This window comes from Oncorhynchus kisutch, linkage group LG17 (genome assembly GCF_002021735.2).
Source record: "Oncorhynchus kisutch isolate 150728-3 linkage group LG17, Okis_V2, whole genome shotgun sequence".
In the NCBI taxonomy this organism is placed as follows: Eukaryota; Metazoa; Chordata; class Actinopteri; order Salmoniformes; family Salmonidae; genus Oncorhynchus; species Oncorhynchus kisutch.
In genome coordinates this window covers 11,064,825-11,088,908 of record NC_034190.2, presented here as the reverse complement: position 1 = coordinate 11,088,908, position 24,084 = coordinate 11,064,825, and the positions used below count along the sequence as shown (strand labels likewise).

Below are 24,084 nucleotides of genomic sequence, written 5' to 3'. Positions count from 1 at the left end.
CATAGATTCACTGTCAGATAGAAAATGGGACAATGAAGGATTATATTGGGGTTTGGAAAAAAGCAAGTGGCATTGTGTGAGACTGTGGAGTTGCTCTCTCTCTCTCTCTCTCTCTCTCTCTCCCTTCTCTCTCTCTCTTTTCTAATTTGTGTATTTGAGGACAACCCTCACAGCCTTACAAAGAGCACATTTAACACAGAAGGGTACACTCACACATTGGATTCACTGATTCAGCCTTTCCTTAAAAAAAATATGACAATATGTAAATAGGGCTTCGTCAATGTTAACACATTGCTCAGGGGTTAGGGTTAGGGGTTAGGGTTAGGGGTTAGGGGTTAGGGATAGGGTTAGGGTTAGGGGTTAGGGGTTAGGGTTGGGGTTAGGGGTTAGGGGTTGGGGTTAGGGGTTAGGGTTAGGGGTTAGGGGTTAGGGTTGGGGTTAGGGGTTAGGTTTAGGAGTTAGGGGTTAGGGGTTAGGGTTAGGGGTTAGGGGTTAGGTTTAGGGGTTAGGGTTAGGGGTTAGGTTTAGGGGTTAGGGGTTAGGGTTAGGTTTAGGGGTTAGGGGTTAGGGGTTAGGGTTAGACCTTCAGTTCAGGATTAACTGAATGACAGAGAATGAGTACGGTGGCGATGGATAAGGTAGAACATGTTTGCCCACTCTTACACAAGGAAAGATTCCTGTAAACCATGACATCAAAATCAACAGACATCAAAGGTTGTGCAGTTAGGATGATGAGCAGACCAACTCATTATGAAAGAGCGTAGTTAGGATGATGAGCAGACCAACTCATTATGAAAGAGTGTAGTTAGGATGATGAGCAGACCAACTCATTATGAAAGAGCGTAGTTAGGATGATGAGCAGACCAACTCATTATGAAAGAGCGTAGTTAGTATGATGAGCAGACCAACTCATTATGAAAGAGCGTAGTTAGTATGATGAGCAGACCAACTCATTATGAAAGAGTGTAGTTAGGATGATGAGCAGACCAACTCATTATGAAAGAGCATAGTTAGGATGATGAGCAGACCAACTCATTATGAAAGAGTGTAGTTAGGATGATGAGCAGACCAACTCATTATGAAAGAGCGTAGTTAGGATGATGAGCAGACCAACTCATTATGAAAGAGCATAGTTAGGATGATGAGCAGACCAACTCATTATGAAAGAGCGTAGTTAGGATGATGAGCAGACCAACTCATTATGAAAGAGCGTAGTTAGGATGATGAGCAGACCAACTCATTATGAAAGAGTGTAGTTAGGATGATGAGCAGACCAACTCATTATGAAAGAGCGTAGTTAGGATGATGAGCAGATCAACTCATTATGAAAGAGTGTAGTTAGGATGATGAGCAGACCAACTCATTATGAAAGAGCGTAGTTAGGATGATGAGCAGACCAACTCATTATGAAAGAGTGTAGTTAGGATGATGAGCAGACCAACTCATTATGAAAGAGCGTAGTTAGGATGATGAGCAGACCAACTCATTATAAAAGAGTGTAGTTAGGATGATGAGCAGACCAACTCATTATGAAAGAGCGTAGTTAGGATGATGAGCAGACCAACTCATTATGAAAGAGTGTAGTTAGGATGATGAGCAGACCAACTCATTATGAAAGAGCGTAGTTAGGATGATGAGCAGACCAACTCATTATGAAAGAGTGTAGTTAGGATGATGAGCAGACCAACTCATTATGAAAGAGCGTAGTTAGGATGATGAGCAGACCAACTCATTATGAAAGAGTGTAGTTAGGATGATGAGCAGACCAACTCATTATGAAAGAGCGTAGTTAGGATGATGAGCAGACCAACTCATTATAAAAGAGTGTAGTTAGGATGATGAGCAGACCAACTCATTATGAAAGAGCGTAGTTAGGATGATGAGCAGACCAACTCATTATGAAAGAGTGTAGTTAGGATGATGAGCAGACCAACTCATTATGAAAGAGCGTAGTTAGGATGATGAGCAGACCAACTCATTATAAAAGAGTGTAGTTAGGATGATGAGCAGACCAACTCATTATGAAAGAGCGTAGTTAGGATGATGAGCAGACCAACTCATTATGAAAGAGTGTAGTTAGGATGATGAGCAGACCAACTCATAAGAGTGGACATTACCTCTTCCATATTCATTAAGAGTGGAACAGTCCCTCTTCCATATTCATACAGAGTGGACATTACCTCTTCCATATTCATTAAGAGTGGACATTACCTCCTCCATATTCCATAAGAGTGGATGGTACCTCTTCCATATTCATTAAGAGTGGATGGTACCTCTTCCATATTCATTAAGAGTGGACATTACCTCTTCCATATTCATTAAGAGTGGAACAGTACCTCTTCCATATTCATTAAGAGTGGATGGTACCTCTTCCATATTCATTAAGAGTGGACATTACCTCTTCCATATTCATTAAGAGTGGATGGTACCTCTTCCATATTCATTAAGAGTGGACATTACCTCTTCCATATTCATTAAGAGTGGACAGTACCTCTTCCATATTCATTAAGAGTGGATGGTACCTCTTCCATATTCATTAAGAGTGGACAGTACCTCTTCCATATTCATTAAGAGTGGATGGTACCTCTTCCATATTCATTAAGAGCGGATGGTACCTCTTCCATATTCATTAAGAGTGGACGGTACCTCTTCCATATTCATTAAGAGTGGACATTACCTCTTCCATATTCATTAAGAGTGGATGGTACCTCTTCCATATTCATTAAGAGTGGACATTCCCTCTTTCATATTCATTAAGAGTGGACAGTACCTCTTCCATATTCATTAAGAGTGGATGGTACCTCTTCCATATTCATTAAGAGTGGATGGTACCTCTTCCATATTCATTAAGAGTGGATGGTACCTCTTCCATATTCATTAAGAGTTGATGGTACCTCTTCCATATTCATTAAGAGTGGACAGTACCTCTTCCATATTCATTAAGAGTGGATGGGCCCTCTTCCATATTCATTAAGAGTGGATGGTACCTCTTCCATATTCATTAAGAGTGGACAGTACCTCTTCCATATTCATTAAGAGTGGATGGTACCTCTTCCATATTCATTAAGAGTGGATGGTACCTCTTCCATATTCATTAAGAGTGGATGGTACCTCTTCCATATTCATTAAGAGTGGATGGTACCTCTTCCATATTCATTAAGAGTGGATGGTACCTCTTCCATATTCATTAAGAGTGGATGGTACCTCTTCCATATTCATTAAGAGTGGACAGTACCTCCTCCATATTCAGGAAGTGGACAGTACAAGCAGTGCCTAACATTAATAATAGTGCAGACATCCTCAATCATAGTTAATCTGTGAGGGATCTGCATCTTAATTAACGGTTGCACTTCGACAGTCACTGATGAGCACCGCTTGAGCAGTATCACTTACGATGCCTTAATGTGTCCTTTCTTGGGATATGCTTAAATTGCGGCGAGATAAATCAGGCAACGAGTTTCTTAGCGTGGAAATGTAAACTATATTAGAGAGCCAAGGCATTCTCAGGCACTATGAGGGACAGCTTTAGTCTGACCTCTTATTAATCCAACATGAATGTTTCATTACTCTCATTTCATGATCCTCAGGTCAGCTTTCTGTCATGAATATATAAAGGCTAAACTTACACATTGGGTCTTTCCCATGCGCTGCCAGAAGAAGCCACATTAACCGACACGCCCAGGTTGCCTATTAATTGATACGTGCCGCTCAGTCGTGACATTTCATCATTCAGACTGATTAAAAAGGATTGGGGACGCCGTTGGAGATCTGCTACATATGAGGAGGAAGGCAACCATCTCAACATGCCAACACTGTCATTCTAATTTAGGTAATCAAAATGTAAGGTCGTACCAAGACAATGGGTACCTACCAAATCATAGAACAGGGATTATCAGCTAGACAAAACAAAATGTATTTTATATTTGATATTCTTCAAAGTAGCCACCCTTTGTCTTGATGACAGCTTTGCACACTCTTGGCATTCTCTCAACCAGCTTCACGAGGTAGTTACCTGGAATGCATTTCAACTAAAAGGTGTGCCTTTTTTTAAAGTTCATTTGTGGAATTTCTTTCCTTCTTAATACGTTTGGGCCAATCAGTTGTGTTGTGACAAGATAGGGAGGTATACAGAAGACAGCCCTATTTGGTAAAAGACCAAGTCCATATTATGGCAAGAACAGCTCCTATAAGCAAAGAGAAACACAGTCCACCATTACTTTAAGACATAAAGGTCAGTCAATACGGCACATTTCAAGAACTTTGAAAGTGCAGTCACAAAAACCATCAAGCGCTATGATGAAACTGGCTCTCATGAGGACCACCACAGGAATGGAAGACCCAGAGTTACCTCTGTTGCAGAGGATAAGTTCATTAGAGTTACCAACCTAAGAAATTGCAGCCCAAATAAATGCTTCACAGAGTTCAAGTAACAGACACATCTCAACATCAACTGTTCAGCTGTTCAGAGGAGACGGCGTGAATCGGGCCTTCGTGGTTGAATTGCTGCAAAGAAACCACTACTAAAGGACACCAATAAGAAGAAACTTGCTTGGGCCAAGAAACACCAGCAATGGACATTAGACCAGTGGAAATCTATCCTTTGGTCTGATGAGTCCAAATTTGAGATTTTTGGTTCCAACTGCTTTGTCTTTGTGAGATGCAGAGTAGGTGAACGGATGATATTTTCATGTGTGCTTCCCACCATGAAGCATGGAGGAGGTGGAGTGATGGTGTGTGTGTATGTGTGGGGGGGTGCTTCTCTGGTGACACTGTCATGATTTATTTAGAATTCAAGGCACACTTAACTAGCATGGCTACCACAGCATTCTGCAGTGAAACGCCATCCCAACTGGTTTGTGCTGAGTGGGACTCATCATTTGTTTTTCAACAGGACAATGACCCAACACATCTCCAGGCTGTGTAAAGGCTTTTTGACCAAGAAAGAGAGTGATGGAGTGCTGCATCAGATGACCTGGCCTCCACAATCAACCGACCTCAACCCATTTGAGATGGCTTGGGATGAGTTGGACCGTAGAGTGAAGGAAAAAAGCCGACAAATGCTCAGCATATGTGGGAACTCCTTCAAGACTGTTGGAAAAGATTCCGGGTAAAGCTGGTTGAGGGAATGCCAATAATGTGCAAACCTGTCATCAAGGCAAACTGTGGCTACTTTGAAAAATCTAAAATATATTGTGATTTGTGTAATACTTTTTGGGTTACTACATGATTCCACATGTGTTATTTAATAGTTTTGATGTCTTCACTATTATTCTACAATTTAGAAAATAGTAAAAAGTAGTAGGTGTGTCCAAACTCGTGACTGGTACTGTATATATATCTATTTTGCTCAGAAATCTTGGGGGGCCAAATAAAACCACCCTCGGGCCAAATTTTGACTATAGTGGGAATTTATGAAAATAGCCATCATTAGAAGGTTTTCTTGTGTTTGGAATATTGCAGTATGTACTACAATATTTCAGTCTATACAATACTGTACTGTAATATTTTAGACTATACAATGCTGTACTATAATATTTCAGTTTGTACTATTCTGCACTCTGTATCAGTACGTACTATACTGTGCTATAATTTTCCAGTCTGTACTATACTGTACCATACTATTTCTGTTTGTACTTTACTGTTCTATAATCTTCCAGTCTGTACTATACTGTTCTATAAAATTTCAGTTTGTAATACACTATAGCCGCATAAGGGTGAGACAGAATGATAAACTACAGACAATTCTGCTGTATACTGGCAACCTAGAATTCAAAAACCCATTCTGGCTTGCCGAGAGGCCACTGGTTAAAGGACAAATCAAGTCATGTTGTAGGCACATACAGTTGAAGTTGGAAGTTTACATACACCATAGCCAAATACATTTAAACTTTTTCACACTTCCTGACATTTAATCCTACTAAAAATTCCCTGTCTTAGGTCAGTTAGAATCACCACTTTACTTAAAAGAATGTGAAATGTCAGAATAATAGTAGAGAGAATTTTTTCTTTCAGGTTTAATTTCTTTCATCACATTCCAAGTGCGTCAAAAGTTTTGAGACACTCAATTAGTTCTTGGTAGCATTGCCTTTCAATTGTTTTACTTGGGTCAACCGTTTTGGGTAGCTTTCCACAAGCTTCCCACAATAAGTTGGACACACCAACTCATTCAATGGTTTTTCTATTCTTACTATTTCATACATTGTAGAAAAATAGTGAAGACATCAAAACTATGAATAGCACATATGGAATCATGTAGTAACCAAAAAAAAGTGTTAAACAAATCAAAAAATATTTTAGATTCTTCAAAGTAGAGAAAAAATAAGAAACCGGCCCACTGCTATTGATAGTTTTACTGGTCTTTAATAAGCTATACGTATCCACCTCACGGCCTTCACCAGAACTTTTGTGAATTTTTTTAATGAGCAGGTTTATGTAGACATAGCCCCACCCACATCCACGCATCGAATGGGGTTGGAGGCGAGGGAAACAATTACAGTAAGTGCTACCAAACTGTCACGACTCTGACCGAGGGTGGTTTCCCTCCGAGGGTGGCGCTCGGCGGTCGTCGTCACCGGCCTATTAGCTGCCACTGATTGTCTTTCCTCCCCCTCCTTGTATGTTTATTGGTAGCACCTGTTTGTGTATGATTAGTTTGTCTTTATTAGACAGCCGGCACGCCTGGTTGTTTTGCGGGATTATTTCAGTGTAACCTTCGGCTCTGTTGTAGAGGTACGTGTTAGTGCCTGGTCGTGATTTTTCCGTTGTACATTTTCATTCCCTGTGTTTGGGGCCGTTACTATTGTGAGCACTGTCATAAACAGCATTGTGCTGTTTATGACGTCAAGCCTATCAACTCCCAATATTAGGCTGGCAATACTATAGTGCCTATAAGAACATCCAATAGTCAAAGGTATATGAAATACAAATGGTATAGAGAAAAATAGTCCTATAATAACGACAACCTAAAACTTAACTTGAAGACTCATTTTAAAAGGAACCACCAGCTTTCATATGTACTCATGTTCTGAGCAAAGAACTTAAACGTTTGCTTTTTTACATGGCACATATTGCACTTTTACTTTATTCTCCAACACTTTGTTTTTGCATTATTTAAACCAAATTGAGCATGTTTCATTATGTAATTGAGACTAAAAGGATTTGATTTACGTATTATATTAAGTTAAAATAAAAGTGTTCATTCAGTATTGTTGTAATTGTCATTATTACAAATATATATATAAAAACTGGCCCGATTAATCAGTATCGGCTTTGTTTGGTCCTCCAATAATCAGTATCGGCATTGTTTTCCCTCGACTCCATGTTTTCCCTCGACCCCATTCGATGCGTGGAATGGATGTGGGTGGGGCTATGTCTACATAAAGGTTGACTTGCAAAAACTCTGACGAAGTCCGTGAGGCCGAAACGTAAAGCTTATTAAAGAACAGTGATACTATCAAAAGCAGTTTTCTATTTTTTCTCATTTTTATTCAACTGTTACCATGCATCTTAAAAAAAGATAGCTCAGATGTGCGATTGCCTTTTGAATTTTAGATTCTTCAACGTAGCCATCCTTTGCCTTGATGACAGCTTTGCACACTCTTGGCATTCTCTCAACCAGCTTCATGAGGGAGTCACGTGGAATGCTTTTCCAACAGTCTTGAAGGAGTTCCAACATATGCTGAGCCTTTGCAGGCTGCTTTTCCTTCACTCTGTGGTCCAACTCATCCCTAACCATCTCAATTGGGTGATCAGGTGATTGTGGAGGCAGCACTCCATCACTCTACTTCCTGGTCAAATATCCTTCACACAGAGTGCAGGTGTGTTTTGGGTCATTGTCCTGTTGAAAATCAAATGATAGTCCTACTAAGCGCAAACCAGATGGGATGGCGTATCACTGCAGAATGCTGTGGTAGCCATGCTGGTTAAGTGTGCCTTGAATTCCACCCCCACACCATCACACCTCCTCCTCCTCCATTCTTCACAATGGGAACCACACGCAGAGATCATCTGTTCACCTACTCTGCATCTTACAAAGACACTGTGGTTGAACTCATAAGATGCTTGTGTTTCTTTGCCCAAGCAAGTCTCTTCTTCTTATTGGTTTCCTTTAGTAGTGGTTTCTTTGCAGCAATTCAACCATGAAGGTCTGACTCACGCAGTCTCATATGTCTGTTACTTGAACTCTGTGAAGCATTTATATGGGCTGCAATCTGAGGTTGCATTTCATTGCTGATTTCTGAGGCTGGTAACTCTAATGAACTTATCCTCTGCAGCAGAGATAACTGTGGGTCTTCCTTTGCTGTGGTGGTCCTCATGAGAGGCAGTTTCATCATAGCGCTTGAGGGTTTTTGGGACTACACTTGAAGAAACTTTCAGTTCTTGAAATTTTTCGCATTGACTGACCTTCATGTCTTAAAGTAATAATGGCCTGTCATTTCCTTTTCCTTATTTGAGCTGTTTTTGCCATAATATGGACTTGTTCTTTTACCAAATAGGGCCAGCTTCTGTATACCACCCCTACCTTGTCACAACACAACTGATTGACTCAAACGCATTAAGAAGGAAAGCAATTCCACAAATGTACTTTTAACAAGGCAAACCTGTTAATTTAAATGCATTCCAGGTGACTCCCTCATGAAGCTGGTTGAGAGAATGTGTGTGCAAAGCTGTCATCAAGGCAAAGTGTGGGTACTTTGATGAATCTCAAATATAAAATATATTTTCATTTGTTTAACACTTTTTTGTTTACTACATGATTCTATTTGTGTTATTTCATCATTTTGATGTCTTCACTATTATTCTACAATGTAGGAAATAGTCCAAATTAAGAAAGTAAAAACCCTGGAATGAGTAGGTGTGTCCAAACCTTTATTTGGTACTGTACATCTGTGCACTTGTGGGAATTCTCATAAGTCCCCCTGTTAAGAGAGCATTTCAATACCAATTAGATGCCTTTGGCTCCTTGATTGGGAACCGTACCAGATGCGGTGCAAAAGTGATTGCATACTAAATGACAGATTTTATGGTATAATTCATTTTTATAATTAAATCGTGGCAACTAACCCGCTGGTTTTACTCAGTGCTCGGTCACCACAGACAGGACAAATAACTACCATGAACACTATAGCTCGCTCTTAGAGGAACATAAACACGTTTGTCCTGAACAGCTTATGCATAACATACACTTCCATATATTAATGTGGATTTTATGGGAATGGCCTGCCACTCCAAATCACTGGAAAAAGTACATGATAGGGGTTGAGGGATGTTGATCTTTATGTTCTGCTGCTTAGTGGCAGAGCAGTTTAGCATGAATTTGGCCTTTAATTGTAGCCTATGTACTGTGTTCCCTGGATATAATCTCACACAATATGTTTGGAAACAACTTGATTATTGATTTGATAATTTGATGACTTTGAGGTCGAATGCAGATCTGATTGTTAAGAGAAGATGATTTAAAACCTCAATTTGGCAGCATTCAATCAATCCATGATGAAAAAGACAATGCTCTCCAAGCCTCTGGACCAGGTTCAAATAAAACAAAATGGACGTCTGGAATACTGGGGACCTATTAAGTGGCCTGATGCTGTAGAAGCAAACACGCTAATAGTAATGGCATTATGATATAGGCCAATGGTTGAAGGATCCAATCTGACAGAAACATAGTGAAGACTTGCCAAATTAATTACTCCCCTGAGGCCAATGGTAAATTCTAATTTACATTTCTCTGCACTGGCCTGTAGTCTACTGATAGAGGAACAGAGGTTGCCTTATCAAAGATGGCATTAGCTCCAGGGGAAGAGATTGTCTGTGACACCAGTCTTCTGGTCATGAATTAACATGAAGTCCTATTTCTGACTGCACTGCTTAGAGGAGTGGGGAAATGGTCTGACCAGTGGCAGAGTGTGCTGTGATTCAGTATGCTATAAGGGGGAGTTTGGAACATTTTAATTCTAGGGAACAGGAGAGAAAGGACCCTGGAGGATCATTGATTTGATTAATTGTTGATGGTTAGTATTTAAAAATCCTGAAGTTGCTTGAAAATGACCATTTGGTTTCCAACTCAGATGTGCAGATTCTTTGGTAAAATTGAACTATAGCGGGTCCTGTATACAGTTCCTGTGTATATATGGGCTGCATAACACATGCATAGGAACTCCATACAGTAGACATCCACAGCTAAACTCATCTACATTTAGGTAGTTACAGTACCTTCAGAAAGTACTCCCCTTGACTTATTCCACATTTTGTTGTGTTACAGCCTGAATTCAAAATCGATGAAATTGTTTGTTTTTAATCTCACCCATCTACACACAATACCCTATAATGACAAAGTAAACAAATATTTTTTAGAAATGTTTGCAAATGAAAATGAAATACAGAAATATCTCATTCCCCTGGGTCAAAACATGTCAGAATCACCTTTGGTAGCGATTACAGTCTGTCTATGTAAGTCTCTTAGAGCTTTGCATATCTGGATTGTACAATATTTACACATGATTCTTTCAAAATTATTCAAGTTGGTTGTTGATCATTGCTAGACATATTCAAGTCTGGCCAAAGATGTTCAAGCCAATTTAAGTCAAAACTGTAACTATGCCACTCAGGAACATTCAATTTCGTCTTGGTAAGCAACTTCAGTGTATATTTGGCCTTGTGTTTTAGTTTATTTTTCTGTTGAAAGGTACATTTGTCTCCTAGTGTCTGTTGGAAAGCAGACTGAACCAGGTTTTCCTCTTTGATTTTGCCTGTGCTTTGCTCTAATGCATTACTTTTTATGTTTTTTTACCCTTGCTGATGACAAGCATACCCATAACATGAGGCAGCCACCACCATGCTTGAAAATATGAAGAGTGGTACTCAGTGATGTGTTGTGTTGAATTTGCCCCAAACATAATGCTTCGCATTCAGGACATTAAGTTCATTTCATGTTCAGTTTTACTTTAGTGCCTTGTTTCCTTGTTGCAAATAGTATGCATGCTTGGAATATTTTTATTCTGTAAAGGCTTCTTTGTTTTCACTCTGTCATTTAAGTTAGTATTGTGGAGTAACTACAATGCTGTTGATCCATCCACAGTTTATTCCTATCACAGCCATTCAACTGTTTTAAAGTCACCATTGGCCTCCCTATGCAGTTTCCATCCTCTTCGGCAACTGAATTAGGAAGGTCACCTGTATCTTTATAGTGACTGGGTGTATTGATACACCATCCAAAGTGTAATTAATGACTTCACCATGCTCAAAGGGATATTCTATGTCTGCTTTAAAAAGAATAATAGCTGCCATTCTTCGCAAGGCATTGGAAAACCTCCCTGGTCTTTGTGGTTGAATCTGTGTTTGAAATTCACTGCTCGACTGAGGGACCATACAGATACTTGTATGTGTGGGGTACAAAGATGAGGTAGTTATTCAAAAATCATGCTAAACACTATTATTGCACACAAAGTGAGTCCATGCAATTTATTATGTGAGTTGTTAAGCACATTTTTGCTCCTGAACTTGTTTAGGGTTGCCATAACAGAGGGGTTGAATACTCAATACTTGAATACTGACTAAATTAACTTGAAATTGAAAAGCATAATTCCACTTTGACATTATTGGGTATTGTATGTAGGCAAGTGACACAAATGTAAATGTTAAACTTTCTAAATTCAGCCTGTAACACAACAAAATGTGGAAAAAGTCAAGGGGTGTGAAAACTTTCTGAAGGCACTGTAATGCTATACGTGAATTCCTTTCTAATAGTGCTGAACAGCAGCAAGGCTGCACACATACAAATACAAACATTGTCTGGGTTCAAATTCCCCCTCAAACTTTGATTAAGATGAGACGTGGTCTCTTCCATTCCATTGCTTATCAGAGGTGGCCTTGAAAAAAGGCCCAGCAGCATTGCCAATAACAGCTTCAATTCGACCGCCACCGACTTCCTATGAGAGATGAGCTGCATTGAGAGGGAGCGCAACAGCTGGCTAATGTCAATAACTGGTTCAATCAGAGATGAGAACGTGCTTTTTCTGATGGGATTTCTTTCAGACAGATCCGTTGGGTAAATTGGATTTTGGGGTGGTTTTGGTGTCCTAAGGAGCTTTGCAGCTGCTGCTTTAAAGCTGGGCTGCTTGTGGCTCACCAGGTGGATTGAAGCTGGGCTGCTTGTGGCTCACCAGGTGGATTGAAGCTGGGCTGCTTGTGGCTCACCAGGTGGATTGAAGCTGGGCTGCTTGTGGCTCACCAGGTGGATTGAAGCTGGGCTGCTTGTGGCTCACCAGGTGGATTGAAGCTGGGCTGCTTGTGGCTCACCAGGTGGATTGAAGCTGGGCTGCTTGTGGCTCACCAGGTGGATTGAAGCTGGGCTGCTTGTGGCTCACCAGGTGGATTGAAGCTGGGCTGCTTGTGGCTCACCAGGTGGATTGAAGCTGGGCTGCTTGTGGCTCACCAGGTGGATTGAAGCTGGGCTGCTTGTGGCTCACCAGGTGGATTGAAGCTGGGCTGCTTGTCGCTCACCAGGTGGATTGAAGCTGGGCTGCTTGTGGCTCACCAGGTGGATTGAAGCTGGGCTGCTTGTGGCTCACCAGGTGGATTTAAGCTGGGCTGCTTGTGGCTCACCAGGTGGTGTGTACCAGTAGGGCCATATTAAGAAGCCACACACCCTGCCGTTGTCAAGGGGAATACATCCCTAAGCAGACATCAACAGCAGAGATGAATATCAAATCTCAATCTTCTTGCTGACTGTATGTGATGGTAAGTTGAGAAGACAATCAGAAATACTGTTAGAATGTTTTTCTGTTGACTGCAATCATTTTCAGATATCAAAATGGGCGTGGATGAAAACAGTTTGGGAATCCCTGGTTTAACCCCTGCTTCTTCACATTCTATTAAAGCTACAGTCTGTGGTCTGGGATCCTTGAAGAATGTCACGTAAACACTCACACCTCATGTGTTAACAGGTGCTTTGAATGAAAAAGTCAAATTCCAGCAGATCCTTGAAAGATATAATTTAAATAAATGTCTCATGAGTTTAGAGTCATAAAACAAACATGTAAGTTTTTACTTGTTTATTAAATCACAGAATCTAGCTTTAAAGCATCTGATGAGCTAATAAGCTAAATTAGCCACTCGTCATCTTATAAAGTGGTTCCGGGAGCTATTTTTAAACCAAACAAATTTTCCAAGATGTAACAGTAGGCAAACATATTTCATATGTTATATGTTATCCAGATCCTTCAATAGGACAACATGTATTCATTGTGGTGGACATTTTTAAAGATTTGGTTTATGGTACATTTGTGTCAGAATAACGCCACAACCACAACACACAGCAATGCACATGTGAGTATATGATTCTGAATGATCTGTTATACAGTAGCTTCGTTTCGTTTAATCAGCAGCTTTGGAATAAGATGGGGAAAAAAGAGACAGCTATTTCAAAAAGAGGAGAAGAAGTGATTTGTTGTTAATCTATTGGTTAGTTTGGAAGAGGCAAAAAAACACGTTTTTAATTGAATGCTGTGCTGCGCTGTGCTGCGCTGTGCTGTGCTGTGCCGCACTGTGCTGTGCATACGGTAGTTGGCATTGCTACAGAGAGAGGGTTCTAATTAAAAGTTGAAAAAAAAGAAAGCTCTGATTGCCCACCCAAATCAGGTCCTCGGGATCTACGGTTTCCATGAGAAAATAAATATGTATCTTGTAGTTGTAATCATGAGAGTTGAAAGACAGAATGACTACGTCAGCCTGAAACAACAACAAAAAATGACATGAAAAGAAAAGAAAAGAGCAAATCTAAGACAGCCCTATCATGACAATAAGAAGAAAAACTAATTAAGGAGGAGGACAGAGTGAAGAGGTATAGGATTCATCCCCCTTTCAGAGAACTATGTGTTGATTCTCTCAGGGCTTTAAAAGGATTACATTCTTATTTCAGTTTTTCTTTTTTTAGGTGGTCAGGAAACTCCTTCCTAAGCGTCTTTGCATTGATTGAAACAGAGGCTTACCTTGATAATGGGCGCTAAAGCCCCGGTATCGATGGTTACTGTCAGTTACAAAGTGTAGCCTCAGCCAGTTCTTGTTGCTGACAATAGGAGACGGGACATTCATCCCAGATAACCTGAGTGAAACAAGAGGAAAAAATCATTAGTTTTTGTTTTACATCCATACTCAAAGTCAGCATGCTACAACACCGGTGTCTTTTAGAGTCTCAGCCAATCAAAAAAGATAACACTTTTTTGGTTGTTTTTGAAACAAGATTGGGACACAGTACATAGGTAATAAAAATAAAATGGATAAAAAAAAAAAAAGTTGACCTAAGTAAAAATGGTGGAATTTCAAAATCCACAGTCAGGTTGCTTATTATGCATCAATGACAATAGGACATACAACTGTTCATATTCATAGGGTAATGGAGAAATGCTGACAGTAGAACAGGATGTCCATTCCCCTGGTGAGAACACAACAAAAGAGGAGGATCCTCAACTGTTTTAGCCACACCCCCTTGGCCAAAGCCTAACGCTTCGATCACACCGACAGCGTCATTGCATTTTTGGTACGGCAGAATGACATTCATTTCCAGTGAAACCCTGTGTTTACCTCGCAGCGTTGCGTTGCAGAGACAGTTGCAGTGCGTTCTGTGTGGTGCATACTTAGGATTTATCCAACGTATGAGTCTAACTGTATCCGTAGACAGAAACGGTAGCAGAAGGTGAATGTTGAACTGTTGTTGCACACACATCCAGATGATGCTGCGTACTATTTTGCCCAATGACACTGTCGGTGTATTGGAAGCATCACACTCTGGTGTGTAGACATACAGAGTGTATACAAAGCATAATGTATGAAGACCCGTATATGTTAGTCACAAAGTGAAGGCTACCCCGTGCAGATCATAAACAAAGCATAATGTATGAAGACCCGTATATGTTAGTCACAAAGTGAAGGCTACCCCGTGCAGATCATATACAAAGCATAATGTATGAAGACCCGTATATGTTAGTCACAAAGTGAAGGCTACTCCGTGCAGATCATCAACAAAGCATAATGTATGAAGACCCTTATATGTTAGTCACAAAGTGAAGGCTACCCAGTGCAGATCATCAACAAAGCATAATGTATGAAGACCCTTATATGTTAGTCACAAAGTGAAGGCTACCCTGTGCAGATCATAAACAAAGCATAATGTATGAAGACCCTTATATGTTAGTCACAAAGTGAAGGCTACCCCGTGCAGATCATAAACAAAGCATAATGTATGAAGACCCTTATATGTTAGTCACAAAGTGAAGGCTACCCCGTGCAGATCATATACAAAGCATATAAGGAGCTTAAGTATTAGTCACAGAGGATTAGCTACAGTATATCCACCTGTTCGGAATGTCACACCGGCATAGCCTTAATATGCTTACAGAGTAGACCGTGTATCTGGCCCTCGCCCTCGCACGGCTTGGCCCATGCCACCACAACACACAAAGGAGCTGGCCAGAGGAAACTGCCTCCGAAGGGACTGTGCTCTCTTCCCTCTTCCTCTCCCTTCCTCCTCTTCCTCCCCCTCCCCTCTTTCCCACCTCTGCCTCACACCAATCTTTATTGATGACTGGTGGGATATGTCCTTAAAAGGACACGGTCACATGGATCACAGCTCAGTGGCTTCTCCAAGCTGGAGCTGTGTCATATCATTCATGTTATTACACAGAAAGTCTCTTCCATTACCCGCACATCCCAAATGGTCACCTATTCCCCGTATAGTGCACTACTTTTGACCAGAGCCCCATGTTTCCTGGTCAAAAGTAGTGCACTATGTAAGGAATAGGGTGCCATTTGGGTAGCATCCTGGGACAGAGGCAGAGACAGCAGAACAGAACACTGTCTGGTTTAACCTCACTCACTCCTCCCTCAACTCCTTTGGAAATATAGTATTTGCATAAAGTGACTGTAATTTCTTTACGTGTATCCATTGCTCTTGGTATAAGGTTTGTACAAAGAGTGAATAGGAACATTTCTACAGGATGTGCTTAGCACAGATCCTCACTTTGGGTGATACAGAACATGTGTATCACTGGGAAAATGTTAGGAATGTGTAGAACCGATGGAAAGAACAACAGAGGTCTCATAACAATAACAGTATCCTTGGCACTCTGCCTGAGTTAAATCATTTCACATACTTGAATAACCGTAGTATAAATGTTATGGATGGAATCCATTTCAAATGTACACGTATTTGTGGAGGTCATCTACTTGAACTAGCACCTTCATTGCCAGTGCAGGAGGCAACTCCGCAGGGTTATTTAGTTTATGTCAGAGCGTCGTGAGTCTCATCTAATAATATGCATGTTAATTACATGAGTTATACCATTTTGCGCTGGACATAGTTCGAACAGATGGAACAGATGGAGAGGATTGTCACCATCCCTCCCATGTTATACAGTTGAGTGCTACACTATTATTGTAAATAAGAATTTGTTCTTAACTGATTTGCCAGGTTAAATAAAGGTAAAATAAAGGTGAAATAAAAATAAAAAATGATGTGAAAGCTAAACTACAGTACTAGTGGCTCCGGTAGACTAGTCCTCTCTGTGGCGTTCAGAGGCTTTTCCATGCATGTCATTGTCACAATAGTTCCATGATGACACATAGCCTACAGAGTAGAACGGAGCTGAGGAGACGTCGCTGTATTCATCCAGCCTAGGCTGGCAATCACTGTCCCTCTGCAGTGAGCAGACCAAGTCTGAGGCTTAATGCCTCTCTACCACCAACCAACCACCCCGTCAGTCAGTCCCTTCTCTTTCACTGTATGTGTTCAGTATGTAGTGCGTTGATTGTACCGTAGTGTAAAGCGGGCCGGGGCCCACGGTGCGGAGACCGTGACATCCCCAACTGGACTCGGAGGTAATTGATTAGTCATCCCACACGTCCCAGTCTCAAAGATTGAGCCTTTTCTCTATCTCCCCTCCATTTGACAAAATATAAATGACACAAACATTGGCTGCATGAGACAAGATAGAGAGAGCTAGAGAGTGATGGAGGGAGGGAGGGGTAGAGCGGAGAGAGAGAGAGAGAGAGAGAGAGAGAGAGAGAGAGAGAGAGAGAGAGAGAAAGTGATGGAGGGAGGGAGGGGTAGAGCGGAGAGAGAGAGCTAGAGAGTGATGGAGGGAGGGGTAGAGCGGAGAGAGAGAGAGAGAGAGAGAGAGAGAGAGAGAGAGAGAGAGTGATGGAGGGAGGGAGGGGTAGAGCGGAGAGAGAGAGATAGAGAGTGATGGAGGGAGGGAGGGGTAGAGCGGAGAGAGAGAGAGAGAGAGAGAGAGAGAGCGGGGCCAACGCCACCACAGCAACAGTAAGGGGTTATTCACTCAGGCATTTACACTGAATGTCCTGTCTTTCTGGATTCTGAAAACCGTTCACGCTCTCAGAAATAACTTGGTATGAATTGATAGTGACAAGAAGAGGCAACATTGGCGAGACTTGGAGGCTACATAGCAACAGTGTCGCCGATGTGTCATCAAAGTACTCAAGAATTCTCAATGCAATTCTAATATTAACTTTAAAATCCCTGCGGTGCTGAATGGGCCTGTAGTCAGACAGGAGTTCAATATCCCACAGGAAGGAAATAATATACTTTTTTCTAAATTCTCACTTTTAAAACGCAGAAAATAAAGTGGAAAGTAGCCTAGCACCTATTCCAAACACAATGTCAGTCTGCAGAAGAGTGGATGTGTGTGATCTAGGTTCATGTAGTCTGACATTGGATGTGTGTGATCTAGGTTCATGTAGTCTGACTTTGGATGTGTGTGATTTAGGTTCATGTAGTCAGACTTTGGATGTCTGTGATTTAGGTTCATGTAGTCTGACATTGGATGTGTGTGTGTGTGCATTCCCCTACACGTGGCCATACTACATGAACCTAAATCACACACATCCAATGTCAGACTACAGGAACCTAGATCACACACATCCAATGTCAGACTATATTAAACCTAAATCACACACATCCAATGTCAGACTACATGAACCTAAATCACACACATCCAATGTCAGACTATATGAACCTAAATCACACACATCCAATGTCAGACTACAGGAACCTAGATCACACACATCCAATGTCAGACTACATGAACCTAAATCACACACATCCAATGTCAGACTACATGAACCTAACTCACACACATCCAATGTCAGACTACAGGAACCTAGATCACACACATCCAATGTCAGACTACATGAACCTAAATCACACACATCCAATGTCAGACTACATGAACCTAAATCACACACATCCAATGTCAGACTACATGAACCTAGATCACACACATCCAATGTCAGACTACATGAACCTAGATCACACACATCCAATGTCAGACTACATTAACCTAAATCACACACATCCAATGTCAGACTACATGAACCTAGATCACACACATCCAATGTCAGACTACATGAACCTAGATCACACACATCCAATGTCAGACTACATTAAACCTAAATCTATTAGTAGAGGTATGACAGAAGGTCAGACCCTCCCCCCACAACATATCAATTGACCTAAAGTGACCCTTTACACACACAGACACACACAGACACACACACACACACACACACACACACACACACACACACACACACACACACACACACACCACAGAATTCTCGAACATCTGTGTTCCAAGTCCCATCTAGCTGGGATCAATATGCTCTAGGAAGCTCCATGTGAAATAAGGAGAGAGATTCATTATTAACAAATGATAACAGGTTTAGTGTTCCTTAATCAGTGAATCTGTCTTAATTGCCGGCCATTTAATTAAAACTGGTGGCAGATGATTGCGCACAAATATGTGGAACACACACACAGACTCACGCATGCACACACACACACACACACACACACACACACACAGACTCACGCATGCACACACACACACACACACACACACACACACACACACACACACACACACACACACACACACACACACACACACACACACACACACACACACACACACACACACACACACACACACACACACAGACTCATGCATGCACACACACACACACACACCCATGGAGAGGAGAAACAGAGAAGCAGGGCTGGCCTCTGCATCAGCTCTGGGCGGCAGGCAGTGTACAACGCTGGTGGACGCCTCATCAATCACCACCCCAGCTTCAGAGACGGATGGGAGGCCGCTGGGAAGCGGGGCGCGTCTCTCCATCAAACTGATGTTTTAAAAGTAAGTAATCAGTGTTCTCCACGGGCACTCCTTCTGTGGCAGAGCCCTCCACCTTCCTACTCCGCACCCCTTTCTCTCCTCCCTCATTCCCCTCCTCCCTCATTCCCCTCCTCGCTCTAGTCCCTCTTCTCTGCTGATTCACTGACAGCCTCCTCACTTTGATACAGTGAGTCAAGGCCTCTCCACCCCATTGGATACCGGAAACTATATTTCATCTGTTTCATTGCAGCATGCAGGGTCGACCTGGCGCTGTCCAAACTGCAGTCTGGGCTCCGTGTGTATAGGGGTCAGACCATTCACCCAAGAACCGCACCAAAACACAAGCACGGTAAAATCAGTCATTTGCTGTAATGCTCCTCTCTAATCCAAAATGCTGTGGTCAAAAACAAACAGAATGGCAGAATAGAGTGTGTATTTTTTTGAGGCTGAGATGATATTTATCCAAATTCTATTCTTTTTTTGCAGTAAATGGCTGCCAGGGGCCTCATTCGCAAAGCATAATTCAATCCTTACAGTCTGAGAAGAGAATGTATGGATCGAAGAGGAAGAGGGAAAACAGTCCTTAGCCAGGGTCTAGTTTATCTTCACAAATAGACTGAAATAACATTTTCATTTCAGAGTTTCCAATACATAGCTAATCCATTCAGCAACAATAGAAAATCCAACAGGTGTAAATTAGAAAAGAGTTTAATTTAAATCTCTACGTTACGCCACCTGATTGGAACTAGCCTGTGAGGTCGGGCTTTTTCGGGAACCTGCAGGAAAGTGTATGATGCTGTAGTGATGTATTGAAATACATGATGTATCATTCATAATCAAGTCATTTCTTATATTATTATAATACATCCTTACAAACAGGACACCCCTGCATGCAGTAAATGATACCCAGTGTGAAGCCTATTCCCTGCTATGTTAATAGATGTTGGGTTCACTCTTCCCAGACACTTATCCCCTGTGCAGTATTAACATTCTGTATACTCCCCTGTGTAGTATTAACATTCTGTATACTCCCCTGTGTAGTATTAACATTCTGTATACTCCCCTTGTCCTAAGGGTCAAAAAATGACCCACCTTCACTAAACCCCGAAAAATAAAGCATCTTAATGGAATTTTAAACAACCTGTCATTCATCACAAACTTTGAATGTCTGGGTTTTCCCTCTTCACAATGCAGACACACTGCATTTAATAAGTGGACACCACTCGTTTTTATTACAACACACCTGGCATAATTGTTTTCTTTACTAAAGTAGAGGTTTATTATTATTATTATTATTATTGATAAAGGTACAGCGTAGGTGTAAACCAATTTTTTTTAGCAAGAGATAGCACTTGTATAGCCTACGAAAGTAGCAGCAATGTGCAGAAAGTAGTTTTGAATGCACTTTATTGAAGAGAAAAAATAACATTCATTAATGTTTTAGGCAACATGGTGATATATTCTTATATATTGTACAATGAGGAATTCAACTACAAAATACTAGTCTTCTCCCATTTCTTTGAACCATTGCCCCCAGCCACAAGGTGTATAAACAACAACAATAAATAAGAATAAGATAATAGATACAAAACAGAAACGTGAAGAACATAAATCAATCAACACTAATTAGCACATGTAGGACAGTATGTAAGTGTGTGAGAATGGACTTTGTAGATGTATTTCTCACATGTGCAGCACATTGTACCAGCTGCAGCCTCAGGTGGATCAGGACAAGATTCAGCACCCTGAATAGCTTTCACACGTGACATTGTGCCGCCTCAGTCCATCTGTCACGACCCGCATCCCCTGGTTCTTCTCCGGGCCTCCACTGGTCGGCTTCCCAGTGTAGACTTGCATCTTCCAAGCGAAGCTGGATTGTGCGTCACAGCCCACCCATATCTCGATGCCATACTTTGCTGCCGGAAAGGACAGCAACCTTTTGACAGATTTCTTCTTCTTCTTCAGATACCTCCTCCTCTTCTTCCTCCTCTTGTTGCTCCTGGATATCTGAAGAAATCAGATCTCTGACCTGTTGGGCACTGAAACGTGCACTCTTGGCTTCAGCAAAGGGAGACCTGGTGGGGCTGTCATCTGCAGCACCTTTATAGCCTCTGACTGCATCCCCAATTAGTAAACGATTTTTTTACCTTTATTTAACTAGGCAAGTCAGTTAAGAACAAATTCTTATTTTCAATGACAGCCTAGGAACAGTGGGTTAACTGCCTGTTCAGGGGCAGAACGACATTGTCAGCTCAGGGATTTGAACTTGCAACCTTCCGGTTACTAGTCCAACATTCTAACCACCAGGCTACCCTGCTGCCCCAATGCTTTCAATAAATTTTTATTTGGTCTTAAATGTTGTTTCTGAAATTGTTTTTATTTTGTCTGTGAACTGTCATGTGTGGAGTCGTGGAGGGGAGATGCGGCACATGCACAATAACGTTTTAGTTATGTCTGAGTTCAATCAGTAGCACACAATCTCAATTTCTCATTGTGTGTGTGTGTGTGTGTCTTTGTGGTTTTCAAAACATTTATTTGACCTTTATTTAACCTGGGAAGTCAGTTAAGAACAAATTCTTATTTTCAATGACGGCCTAGGAACAGTGGGTTAACTGCCTGTTCAGGGGCAGAATGACAGATTTGTACCTTGTCAGCTCAGGGGTTTGAACTTGCAACCTTCCGTTCTAACCACTAGGCTACCCTGCCGTACATTTTTTAATAACTTCTGGGTCAAAAATGACCCCAAGACAATCTTTGTACCCTGGTGGTGTACAGCTTTCTTGGAAATATGAACAAAGGCAATGTTTCACTTTTTCTAATGTTGTGGTCACTCTACTTACTTACTTACTTACTTACTGACTTTATTGTCCCCATAGGGAAATTTTGTTGCAGTGTCATCTACACGTTTAAAGTGGCATTTAAATACAAACAAAATGGACAATACAACTTTCATAACAGTTACATACCAATAACAACTGAGTCGATAGGAACATCAGCCCGAGCTATTTAGGCAGGATATCATACCTGGCACAAGTGATTGTCTAGTTGTGTTTTTCCTGCTGAGGGATGCCCAGAGGGGAGTAGTTCAAAGTCCAGATACAGGGGGTGGCTTGGGTCTAAAACGATTTTGTGAGCCTTGCAGAGGGCCCTGACTTTAAAGATCTCATCCAGGCCTGTCTGTTTGACTCCAAGTACATTGCTTGCTGTGGTGATAATCCTTCTCAGCATATTTCTCTAGCTGACATTGGCATTGCCAAACCAACAAACAATACACAAAGTTAAAACACTCACAGATTTGTAAAACTGAGTCAGTATAGTACTGTACTACATTAAAAGATCCCAGCTCTAGGAAAAGTCATCAAGTTGAAAAACAATCATTTCGGGGGTTTTCTCTGCTGTTAAACATAGTGGAGGGTCATTTCTTACCCTTAAGACAACAGAAGGGTCAAAATTAATACAGAGTCTGACTTTGGACAAGCACCTCCATTCCATTGGCTATCAGACTTGAGAAACAGGTAGGTGACGTGGCACGGAGTAGAACAATTTGACTCTAACGGCAGCTATTGTTTTACCCAGACACATACTTCATCACTATTCTCAGACCCCCCAAAAATACTGTACAGAAATGCTTTATGGCATATGGCATTTGTCTGACCACCCCACAGTTATTTGGGTGAACGATGAAGATACGTTTTTAGCAGTGTTCATAATGTTCATGATAAGTTATGGTCTCATGTCAATCTTTACTCCTAACCATTGGGTTATTAGGCAGTTTTGATCAACGCTACCTTCTTCTTCTTCAATTGATATCTAACACAATAAAGCCAACTATATAGTCATTTCTATTCCAGCAGCGAATGTGATATATTGATGAAATTGTATGACTGTCCCAGGGGGCTTGATCTTCCTGAAGGTGATGCTGACTTCAGATAAGTTTCCATAGTTAATCATCCTATCTCAATGACTCTTGGCTTGACCATCATTCAATTGTGCTAAATCAGACAGCCCATCCTAATTAGCAGGGGTGGACAACTCCAGTCCTCGAGGGTCTGATTGGTGTCACTCTGTTTCTCCATCCCTAACAAACACAGCTGATTAATCACATTGCATTCTAAACTGAAGACCATAACTGGGTGATTATTGGAGTCAGGTTTGTTAGCTGGGGCTGGGACAAAACTGTGACACCAATCAGGACCTTGAGGACTGGAATTGCCCACCCCTGCGTCTAATGTTCTTCACAATGATCCTCTAATACTCCCAGGAGGCATACAGCTGGAGGGGCTTGGGAGTCATGCAGCATGACAGAATGAAGTGAAACAACATTATAGTAATAAACACATACTCTGCAGGACATTCGAAAACACAATACCTAATTCATGGACAGGTACAGGGACCTGGAGAGGTAGCCTTGTTTTAAAGAGGATAGTTTTAAATTGAGAATGTGTAAAAATGAATGCACAAACGTTGGCCATACAGTAACATACAATAAATGTTGGTTACTTCTCCACAGAAAACCAGGGAGGTGTGACTAATCGCATCATCTATTTTTTAAAGAAAGTAAAGCACAGACTAGAGTGGTTTTCAATACAACTGAAATTGCTCCACTGTACTGTATTTTATGCACATAACGTAGCTGGAATAAAAGGTTGCCCGCAGGTGCTCTGCTGATGCATGACAGCATTTTTAGTTTATTATTACACATTTTTTAAAGTTCCACTGAAGAACCCTCAATCAATCCCAAGGTGACATGGCTGAGTTATAAAGTAAATTGGCTCCCAGAAGTGGTTTCAGCTTTAGTTGCATCACTATCTGTTCGCCCCTTTCTTTAGACGAGAAATAGAATGAGAAAATCTCAAGTGGATAAATCAAAAGATATGCAATGACAGTTTGTTTT

The 24,084-nt window shown here is 41.2% G+C and overlaps 1 protein-coding gene across 1 annotated transcript in view; it reads right to left on the bottom strand.

The window, feature by feature from the left end:
- LOC116354513 (CUB and sushi domain-containing protein 3-like) overlaps positions 1-24,084 on the bottom strand; it is a 492,885-nt gene that overhangs the window by 428,410 nt on the left and 40,391 nt on the right. Inside the window, 1 exon segment of the mRNA XM_031795095.1 lies at positions 13,989-14,101. Within this exon segment, the coding sequence (XP_031650955.1) occupies positions 13,989-14,091 (103 nt within the window). The 5' untranslated portion in view covers positions 14,092-14,101.